At 30.4% G+C, this 10949-nt stretch overlaps 3 protein-coding genes across 13 annotated transcripts; 2 read left to right on the top strand and 1 right to left on the bottom strand.

The window, feature by feature from the left end:
- The first annotated feature begins 734 nt into the window (after nt 1-734).
- Nucleotides 735-5172, top strand: LOC126876485 (katanin p60 ATPase-containing subunit A-like 2). Of its 6 annotated transcripts, none has more exons than XM_050639334.1 (9): nt 778-969; nt 1417-1487; nt 1561-1617; nt 1904-2101; nt 2222-2501; nt 2688-2856; nt 2915-3027; nt 3234-3433; nt 3584-5172. In XM_050639334.1, exons 1-7 carry the CDS (start codon nt 907-909, stop codon nt 2983-2985), a joined length of 909 nt encoding a protein of 302 aa, XP_050495291.1. In that variant the 5' UTR covers nt 778-906; the 3' UTR covers nt 2986-3027; nt 3234-3433; nt 3584-5172. The 6 variants fall into 6 exon arrangements, with proteins under 6 accessions (XP_050495294.1, XP_050495291.1, XP_050495292.1 ...); XM_050639335.1 differs by having other exon boundaries at nt 2225-2501; XM_050639332.1 differs by having other exon boundaries at nt 779-969; nt 2213-2501; nt 2915-3045.
- Nucleotides 5158-7935, bottom strand: LOC126876488 (survival motor neuron protein-like). 6 transcript variants are annotated; one of them, XM_050639345.1, is made up of 6 exons: nt 7019-7333; nt 6862-6950; nt 6499-6681; nt 6259-6373; nt 5403-5869; nt 5158-5334 (listed from the first exon to the last, which is right to left on the bottom strand). In XM_050639345.1, exons 2-5 carry the CDS (start codon nt 6913-6915, stop codon nt 5607-5609), a joined length of 615 nt encoding a protein of 204 aa, XP_050495302.1. In that variant the 5' UTR covers nt 6916-6950; nt 7019-7333; the 3' UTR covers nt 5158-5334; nt 5403-5606. The 6 variants fall into 6 exon arrangements, with proteins under 6 accessions (XP_050495302.1, XP_050495303.1, XP_050495304.1 ...); XM_050639346.1 differs by having other exon boundaries at nt 6871-6950; nt 7019-7330; XM_050639347.1 differs by lacking the exons at nt 6862-6950; nt 7019-7333 and adding an exon at nt 7816-7935.
- On the top strand, nt 7926-9730 carry LOC126876492 (adrenodoxin-like protein 2, mitochondrial). The gene is made up of 4 exons (XM_050639356.1): nt 7926-8217; nt 8619-8731; nt 8896-9028; nt 9396-9730. The coding sequence occupies exons 1-4, from the start codon at nt 8069-8071 to the stop codon at nt 9484-9486; spliced, it is 486 nt and encodes a 161-aa protein (XP_050495313.1). The 5' UTR covers nt 7926-8068; the 3' UTR covers nt 9487-9730.
- Nucleotides 9731-10949: the final 1219 nt, after the last annotated feature.

Below are 10949 nucleotides of genomic sequence, written 5' to 3' on the forward strand. Positions count from 1 at the left end.
AATAAACCTCGTTCACGTATTGGTTTTTAAAATCAATATATCCACCAATGTGCACTCGTTTAACAAGGGTGATGGAACGTGCCAAAAATCTCTCAAGGGGGTCTTGGCAACGGAAGAGTCGAAAACGTCACAATTATGAATGAAAAATTCGAATAGTTGCTGATTTTACAGTCGAAACCGATAAAGAACTCCAGATATTCCCCCAATTAATTTACAATAAATTCGCGAAAATGATCGATTGCTGACGTCATTGTATTCTAGAAAGATTGTAAAACGATAAGAATTTATTGAAAAAACTTATATTCGATGATAACACTTTTAATAAGAGTACTAAGAGGAGCGATTCTGTACTCACCTTCCTGTCTCGAAGTACCGAACGCAATTAACCGTCCGCCCAGGATGGAACCGTTCGGAACTTTTGTAAGTCACTGCACGGCCGCTGCTTATGGTGGAAATGTAATAGATATAAGTACAGAGCGCGTGAGCGAACTAAAAACGCGATAGAGAAGTAGAGAGAGGATGTTCCGTCCTTGTCTAACGACGCGCGCTTGTACAGGAAATATGTAACAGCGGTATACGAGCAGCGTCAGTGTCCACTAGTGTGCATGCCTGATTAAACAAGGACAGGAAGTATCTATACATGGTGTTCTCTTTCTATTTCCATGTTGCATCCATCTTACTATACAGTACACACACTCAGCTATTCTATCATTATATTTGTGCGTTGCTTATGTGTGAACCAAACATTTCCATGGCAACAAATCGTTTGTCTCTTGTTTGATGCACGGTTTTCAACGGAGTTGAAAGAATTTTTTAAGAGAAACGTAATGGACGGGTTGTTTTTAAAGTAATAAACGGAAATTCTCGTATCCATTGAGAAACGATAGGCGATTTGAAAGTGTCACTATGAACGGTGATTTATCGATGCAAGGTAGTATGAATAAGATATTTTATAATCTGCGAAAAAAGGTAAGGAATATTCTAGATTTTAGATTTTAGATTTTAGATTTTAGATTTTAGATTTTAGATTTTAGATTTTAGATTTTAGATTTTAGATTTTAGATTTTAGATTTTAGATTTTAGATTTTAGATTTTAGATTTTAGATTTTAGATTTTAGATTTTAGATTTTAGATTTTAGATTTTAGATTTTAGAATTTCCACGTCACAGACGTGTGTGTTTTGTTATTTGATTTGTAATATTGCTGCAGTTCTCTTAATAGCTGTTCGTTTCATGCGATACTCGCACATAGTATCTATGACTTTTGCTTCTAACAATTTTTATAATTAGGCTGTATCAAATATTTTTAACGTTCGTGTTTCATGAAAAATCATGTGTAACTCGTTGAATTCGCAAATGTAACAAAAAATTACATGAAAAAACTTATATTATTGTAATGAAAAAATAATTATATTAGGAGGAGAGTCGTATTTCGGAACGTCATCGCAACATATTATACCTTGTATGTGATTATTTGGAACACAATGGGTGAGTATATTATAATTAAAATATATTCCTAGTTCCAATTCTCTTGAATAGTGTCAGTGACCAATCGAAATAGAAATCAGTGGACATCGTGGAAAGAGAAGGCGAAACCAAATTTGAAAATTCGACATCGGTAATTCAGTAGTTAAGAATAACTCAATCGATAATGTAGATTAACTAGTTATAAACAAATATATGAAATATAAATTCAAATTATTCTTATCCATCTAAAAATTGGAAATTAAAGAGCAGAAGACAAGAAATTATCTTCGAGGATTTATATAGTAAATACATTCTTTTGCCCGTCTTACCTAGAGATAAAACAGTTGTTTGATGGTTATCTTATAGTGTTCAGTCATTGCGAAAAATATTTTTAATCAGTTAAAAACTATAATTAATTAAAAACTACATTTTTTTAGGTATATAGACATTAGCGATGTATTATTCCGGGAAGCTCGTCTGTCTCCCGAACATCGGGTCTGCGACAACATCGATTTGGAAATTATCGTTGCAGAGTATGAAAATTATTACAAGATGAAATTTCAAAAATATCCCATATTGTGTAAGAAAATAACTGGAAGGGAAATGACGAGGGAAGTGACAAATGCAAGCAAAACGTAAGAATTTAAATTATTTAACGATATTAAACGGTATTCAACGTGTATCCTATTCAACGGTATCGTATTCAACGTATCAAATTCAACGTATCGTATTACAATATGATCCAGTGTTTGTAGAAGTATTGAGACAAAAGCCAAATCTTTTAGTAAACAAGCGAGAAGTGAGCCTGTGAAAGAGACGAATCTACAGCAGAAGATAACTGATGACAATACGAATCATATTAATCTCGCAATGACAGTGACGTCAATATTCCCCAATGAGAGTGATGGACGTTCATCAGAAGAGCTATTTAACGTCCCAATGGAACAATCCATGCAATCGAAGATATTGAAATGCATTGAAAAGCTTTATTCAGATAATACGGAATTACGAAAGATTGCTGAGGACGTCTCATGCGTAAGTTATTTTCGATTAATATACGTATCGTAAAGCTTTTAAACGATAAAATTCCCGTCGATAAATCGTCCAACGTATATCGACGATGACGTGATTTCGGTAACGCTTCAAATATCAAATTACGTAACGCTTACTTAATATAGAGAAGACGCCATTTTATCTTTGTATATCTTTGTATCGTCACAGGAGATCGTAGTAAACAAATTAAATGTACATTGGGATGACGTTATAGGCCTAGAAGAATGTAAAACCGCTGTTAAGGAGGCCGTTGTGTATCCCCTTAAGTATCCTATCTCTTTTGATGGCCCGTTTTCCCCATGGAAAGGTATTTTGCTGTACGGCCCACCTGGTACAGGTAAGATACTCGTATTCTTTTCATTTCTGTACGTGTTTACAAGAAATATACAAAACAGGGAAAACGAAGTTAGCGAAGGCAGTCGCGACAGAATGCCATTGCACCTTTTTTAACATAACTGCCAGCTGATTGGTCAGCAAATGGAGAGGCGATTCCGAGAAGTATATACGTGTAAGTTGCTTTGTCTATGTAAGTTTCTTTGTTCCTTTGTCTATGAAGGAGAGATTCTAGGTATAAAATTTTTATTTTTCGTCATTTATATATAAATAGAATAGTTGTTTGGAAAACGAAATGATATCATATTCGCGATGAGGCAATGAATTTAAGGAATTTCGAATATAATATTTAATGAATAATACATTTGTTAAACTGAACAGGTTTTATTTGAACTTGCCTATAGTCATTCGCCTACAATTATTTTTATCGACGAGATTGACTGGATCGCCACAAATAAAGGAGACTGTATATTGTCTGAACCTGCAAAGAGATTCAGATCAGAACTTCTTTCTAGATTGGATGGATTAGTGTCTAATGAGAATTCTAATGTAGTTCTTCTGGCTACAACTAATTCCCCTTGGTACGTATATCACGTTATTTCAATGTTTTCTAAGTAGAAAATATCGTAATATTTCTCCAAATTCCAAATATGTTATTGTGTTGTTTGAAGTATTCCTTCATTATTATTAGTATAATAGAACGATAATATTTATTGTAAATATGTTATTAGGGGCATTGATGCAGCTTTACTCAGGCGTCTCGAAAAGCAAATATACGTATCATTACCCAATGAAGTTGCTCGACTTGGTATATTCAAATTATACCTTAGCAACCACTTATTAGAAAATACAGATATTGTAAACCACATAGTAAAATGTACTGAAAGATATTCTTGTGCAGATATAAAATTGCTTTGTAAGCAAGCGTGGCTACTAGAAATAAGCCCGATATGGAGGAGACTTGAAAAGAAAGAAACACCTGTTACCACTTTGAAATATGAATTAAAAAGTTATGAAATATTAGCAAAATTGTTAAAAAAAATGTCACCTACAGTTATGCAAATAGATAAATATGATACGCGGAACAAATAAATACGCAATCGTAATGACAGATATTGAAAAATATAAATAAATGGATTATCGTTCGAGAAATCATTCGCATGTGTGTGCATGTGTGTATGCGCGCATGTGTGTGCGCGCATGTGTGTCGTGTGTGTCATGTGTGTGTGCGTGTGTGTGCGCGCACACGCTATAGGCTAAGTTTAAAATGTTCGGTTGTATTATATCCTTGTATTATATATGTCGGAGATGAAAGGAAAACCGGAGCCTTCCCTTTGCAATTTTGAGGAAGCCTTCTAATGCTTTAGCCTAGATTTTATCATAACTGTAATTAAGCAATTGTCATTTGTAATTGTTTGATATTTGTGAAAGCGAAAGTGAGTTCGAGGTGACAACTGGTTGCCGAACGTAGCCACGGTCACGGGATAAACGTTTTGCCTGACGAAGGTGTGGATCGGTTGTATTGTTCTCCCTAGAAATCGCATAGAATTGTACTTTAGAGATGTCGATATAATGGGACACACGTTGTATTAGGAATCAATCTCCAGACAGAAACTGCCTAGTAACGGCGTTTGAATCTTTCTCGATGTTTCCAAAGAGTATACAACAAACTTTTGACAGAAATTGCCTAGCAACAACGATTGGAACCTTCTCGATGTTTCCAGCGAGCATATAACAAACAAATGCAGTCGGATAGCGAAAAAGATTTTCATCAGATATTCATTCGTGTGATCGCCTTGGAAAGTGATACATCGAGCAATTTACCGAGTGTCTCAGCAATTGTATTCTGTGTTTAAAATTATTCTACACATAGTAAAGAGTTATCCCGTTGACCGTGGATTCGTTTGAACCCCGGAACATTGTTAATAGCGTTAATTAAATTCATTATTCGTGAAACCTATCGATCGTTAATCTCATTATACGTTAAATTCATTATTCGTAAGACATATTATTCGTTCCTCTTATTGTTCGTTAAACTTATTAATCTTTAATCTAATTATTAGTTAAACTTATCGTTTGTTAATCTTATTATTTATTAAACTCATTATTCATAATATTTTGTAAAATCTTGTTTATTCGCGTAAATATATTCTCTGTTTCGTAAAACAATGGCTAATTCAAACGAAGGATCATTACGCGCCTTAAATCCTAATGATAACCCGACATATATATGTGAGTGTATTTTATCAAAAATATGTTTTTTAGTTTTTCTTATCTTAGTAATTATTTTTAAAAAAATAAAGTCTTATATGAAAATAAAGCTGTTCTTTATTTCAAATAATTGAAGTAAATAAATACAATGAGTTTTATATTTTATTATATCTTATATTATCGTTATATTGTTATTGAAAAAATTGATATAATCAACACTTCTTCCTGTTCTCTTGATTGTTTCTTGCTTGTTTCAAACCATGATAATAACCTACAAAAGAAATAACATAGTCCATTGAAAATTTAATATACAATAAAATACTTATATGAAATAATTACCTGTGTGAAAACCACTAATATACCATGACATCAACATACTTGAAAGTGCGTCTGTATCATTATCTGGTAATCTAGTACATTTTATTAAAATTTCGTATTTTTTTTTTCCAAATAAAATGTTAAACTTATTCCAAATTACTTATTAATATTAGAAGTATTCAGCATTTCATTAGAATTTTTAAATTGTACTTACTCGGCCATTAATTATGGTGGTAAAGGAGGTGCAGGTGGCATTATATCAGTCATCGAATTGAAAGATGGTCCCGATATGAAGTGATGTGCACAATCCATTTTTTCTACATTATATTTTTTCGAATTTACATTTGTAGAAAAATTAGTCTCACAAGTCTCGTCGTTCTCTTCATTGAATTTCTCTTCCAAAGCTTTCTTTTGTTGTGCTATTTGACTTTGCAAACCTTCTGATTCTAAAAGAGAACTCAACTCGACTTTCTCTGTATTACCATAGCCTAAACACAGAGTAAAAGAAATTTTTGTCATTTAATAGAATGGCTGAGTGACATTCAGTTACTGTCCTTACAGGCAATGTACTAGAATTTCCCGTGCATAAATGTATATGTATAAATGTTTGCCTTGATATATGTAGTAATAATCACTCGTCTAATGAGGAGAATTATATTCCAAGCAGCTAATAATGAACAATAAGTAACATGCATGTTTATGGTTCATGACCCTATATCCCACGGGTCTCTCCATAGACATTGACAGGTACTCCTGCCGAGTTAAGAACCTGCTGAATGACACTGTGATAGACTATGCGAAAGCCTTTACTTCATATATATATATGTATTTTTAGTACATTTCTTAATTGACATAACCATCATGCTAAAGGTATTACCTACAAATTTTACAACACACGTGCCATTGTTTTCGTAAATTTTTGATATTATAGCTTCATAAATTTCTCCATCCTCTGAGTATATTGCACGACAAGGTGCTCCTATGATCCATTTCTATAGAGAAAAGATGTGTATACAAATAAATATAAGTAAATAGCAAAATAAAATAATTTGCTTCTTAATCAATATATTTAATAATATTCTGTATCAAATTTGTAATATTCTATCAAAATCACAACCTTGTGTAATTTACTTGCGTGTTTAGGCTGCTTAAGATTTTGTAGGTTTTCTTTCGGTTGAGAATTTCCAACATCCATTCCCATTCGCTTGATAACTTCTTCTTTTGCTAAATTTATTGCTTTATCATATGCTTCTATTAATGCACTATCGTCCCAAACATTATCATTGGCTGTGTCTGTATCCTTTTGAGATAGCAAATTATACGTTATTAATATCGATACAAGTATTTTATTATCAAACTATTGCAAATTATCATATATGTCATTTTTCAAAAATTGACTAAAAGGTAATGGATACTGTTAATTACTATTATGCTAAGATCTTGTACTAAAATAATGTTAAAACCATTACGTTTCCATTACCATACATACGTTTCCATTTCCTCGTATAAAAAGAACATTCATATCATCTGCCATTTTAAAATAACATCATTTAAATATTGAATTTGCTTCTGAAATATTAATTTGTCTCATTTCTTTAACTCTAACACATTGTAAACAATGATGACATTATACCAACTATAATACTAAAAATCTATTCCCCATTCATTCGAAAGATTATTTTTTGAAGCAAGGTTAACATTGAATGTTCCCACACTTCAATAACTGTATTTTACTTTCTTTACAATATCTAACAATATATTAGAATACTATAAAAAAATATTGTATGCACAAAAAACTGTTTATAGCGAAATAGCAAAAGAATTAATCACATATTATAACTAAAACGAGATTGTTAAGTAGATTATATTATACTGCATATGCGTTAGTGTTTCAGCTGGTAAATATAGTTTTTATATCTGAAGATAAATAAGATTTAATTCTATAAAATTGCATAATGAATTATACATCTATTTATTACTATTCGTATTTCCCCTTAGTTGTATGTTGTCAATAGCATCAATCACGAACATATAAATAAATATAGAAGAAACCTCTATATGGTTTCTTCTATATGGAAATGAAAAGGGAAAAATGAACATGGAAGACAAGAAAGTTTTCTTCAGGTTTAGCGTATGCGTGATACGCTTTGAATGTCTCAGATAAAGATAAAGATACTCTGCTCATTTCTATTTGTTCCGCAGAACGAGAAATTTGTTGTCTTTCATATTGGTTTTTACGATTCAATTTTTGGGCAGTTTTCCCTAGCGAGTGTCGGTCCCTGTTTGATATAACCAGACCGTAATTTATACAGATATGTATTATAGATATATATTTGTAAAACTGAAATCAGATGAAATAAATGTTGCCTGAGGTTTTAAACGTTTAATAAAAACAATATTTCATTTGGAAAAAATGTAAGATATGTAAAATTACATATTGATCATTTTGCTGGTCTTGTATCATAAAACGTGTGGCCCGAAGAGCACGTGTCCGGTAGAGATACGTCACTTGTGTTAGGAACCGTTTTATAACCTATCACAGTAAAGGAACGTCGGCAGTATAGCAGCCGAAGAATGCCGTGAAAGTTTCTGTACAAAGTACAATTGATCTACAATTGATATTTTCCGCAATACTTATCTGATGTTCGGTCAGGGTGTCCCATACTCATGATATTTATGACAGTGGAATGGCGTTAGTAAATCAATTACAAAAATTTTCGAGATCAATTCTCGGTATTGCATCAAATTATTCAAAATATACAAGCAACACAACGTTACCCTTTTTGCAGGCAACAAGAGGAATATCGACCACGCAACCACTTTCAGAAAAACAAGAGTAAGTGATACAAATTTTCTTGTGCTTTCCTTCTTTTTTTAATAGAATTTCAGTACTTACCTTCCAATATAAAATTGGTGTCAAAATAATAATGCTAATAATAATGTCTAAGAAATTTTTCTCTTTGTAGGAGTATAACATCTAGAAAAATAACATAGTATTAATAAGAACAACATTGACAGTGAACAACTAAAAATATAACACTGTTATAAATATATGATATACGAATTTTATTTATGTATTATTAAGACAAGTATATCTTATTTTTAAATTATTTCTATTATCATAAGTGATACATATAATTAAGGTATAATTAAGAGAAGATTAATTGAAGAAACACAAAAAATAAGGAAAATAATTATATTGAGATAATTTTTATCTTTCATAAATATTATTTTCAGAGTAAATATAACGTTTGTTAAAGCAAGTGGAGAGAGAATCAAAGCAAAAGGGAAAGTTGGAGATACTATATTAGACATAGTAGTAAATAATGAAATTGATTTAGATGGATATGGTATGTTTTAAAGAAGCATAATTTACTTAATTTAAAATAAATAATTTTGAGGTAGAAAATATTTGAAAATTTTCATTTTTATCGAGTTTAATATTCTTATTATTTTTAACTTTTGATACTTTATTATATAAGTATGTTGTAATATTAAAATATAATTGATATAGGTGCTTGTGAAGGAACATTAACTTGTAGTACGTGCCATTTAATATTTTCGAAAGAAGTTTATGATGCACTTCCTGACAAACCAACAGATGAAGAATTAGACATGTTGGATTTAGCATATGAATTAACAGATACGTGAGTTCATAATAATCAGTATCAAATCATTCACATTATTAATTCTATTACCTTTTAATATTTTATAAAGTGAATTTTTCTTTGTAAATTTATGTAAAAACAGGTTAGTATTGGGTATTTCGAAATCTGCATCTCAATGTAGAATTTCAAATCGCTATCTCTGAATACTACGAAACTGAAATTATAATAAATTTTCATAGTTTTTTATTTATGACCCTATAATCATTACGAATCTATGTTGGAATTAGCATATTTACAATGTTGATTTTCAAATGGATAAATAGAAATCTTATTGTGTATTAGTATTAATTTGTATAGCAATAAATATATTTATTGACATATTCAGTTATATAATATTTAATTTCAGGTCACGGCTAGGCTGTCAAATAGTAATGTCTAAGGAACTAGATGGAATTGAGGTAAGAGTTCCATCAACAATTAATGATGCAAGAGCATAACTGAAATTATCTATAGGTTTTTGAAAATTTGTATACAATGTTATACATCTCTTGTTAAAAAACCCTTGTTATAATTATTAAAATATTGGTATTAAAAAAATATAATAAAGAATCTTGTGTTTAAATGTGAAGCTTATATATATACATATGTTATATAGTATAATTGCAATTTTGATATTTGTACATTGCCATTGTAAAAAGCCTATCCAATTATGAAGAAAATATATCTTTTATTTTTAATATACAGGGTGTCAATTTTAAAACGTTCATCTAAATTATTTTCGTTACTATTAAAGATAAGAAGAAATTACTAAGGAAGACTTAAATGGTTTTAAGATGTGTACTTGGTTATGATAAAAAAGACTCTTGTGGAATAAATTTTGCAACTTCTGAAAGATTAGATAAAAGCTTAGAACCTAAAAAATAATTTGAAATTAATTTCGTTTAGATATACTGTTTGATTTCTTAGCTGTGGGCAAGTTTAAAAGATCATCAAACTCATGGTCAACAAAACAACAGAAATGTACATGCAATGCTTTTTCGTTTCACAACAAGTTATCTGACACTATCATCATTTTCGTGGCACATGCAACATTATCGATTCAGTATAGTAATGTTTTGGATTGAAACAAGTGTCTCGACATTGGGGCAAAATATTTCAACCTTTAAGGACTAAAATTAAAACTTATGAGTTTGTTTATAATTTTAATAGATTTTATTAATATTGTTTTTACTGGTTTATTAATTACAAGAAAGTTTGTAAAAGACTGAAGTTTTATGTAAAAAGTACAAATATTCTTTCAACAAAATTAGTCAAATCACATCATTATTTATACATATTGTATATAAATAAAATATGCGGATATATTACTTTACCCTAGAATTAAAATTCAATAATATTGAGGAATCTTATTTATTCAGATTTTGTACATTATCGCTTCTAACCTCGGATAATAGAACAACAAATTAAATATTTTTAAACAAAAAAACTTTGTTCCTTTGTTTGATTTCCCTTGCTCGCGTTTCTTAACTACTTAGATATAAAATACTTACGTTTTCGAAAATTCATACTTTACAAGCTACTAAACGCTTTATCTGTTCAGAATAATTTATTGTTTTCTTAACTAGGTACATACCAAATACATCTATTAAGTTGGTATTTCTCATAATTACCAGTACATAAAGCTAAAACACTTTTGTACTATGCTTGTTATACATGGATCTAACAAATAATTTAACTTGTGTATTGTCGTTTGTATATTTTGTTACGTGTAAAATATTCTATTTCTACACTACTTACAAGTTCGATAAAGTGTACATTACACATCGTGAAATTTACATATTTTCACTTGGTTACCCTGCCCAATTCGAATATAATTCAGAACGTATGTGCTATATTTATATATTCTGCATTTGTTTTGTATATTATGTACACTGATCTGATCTTTGTAAACGCGAGTTTT

Source organism: Bombus huntii, unplaced genomic scaffold (genome assembly GCF_024542735.1).
Source record: "Bombus huntii isolate Logan2020A unplaced genomic scaffold, iyBomHunt1.1 ctg00000077.1, whole genome shotgun sequence".
Classification (NCBI taxonomy): domain Eukaryota; kingdom Metazoa; phylum Arthropoda; class Insecta; order Hymenoptera; family Apidae; genus Bombus; species Bombus huntii.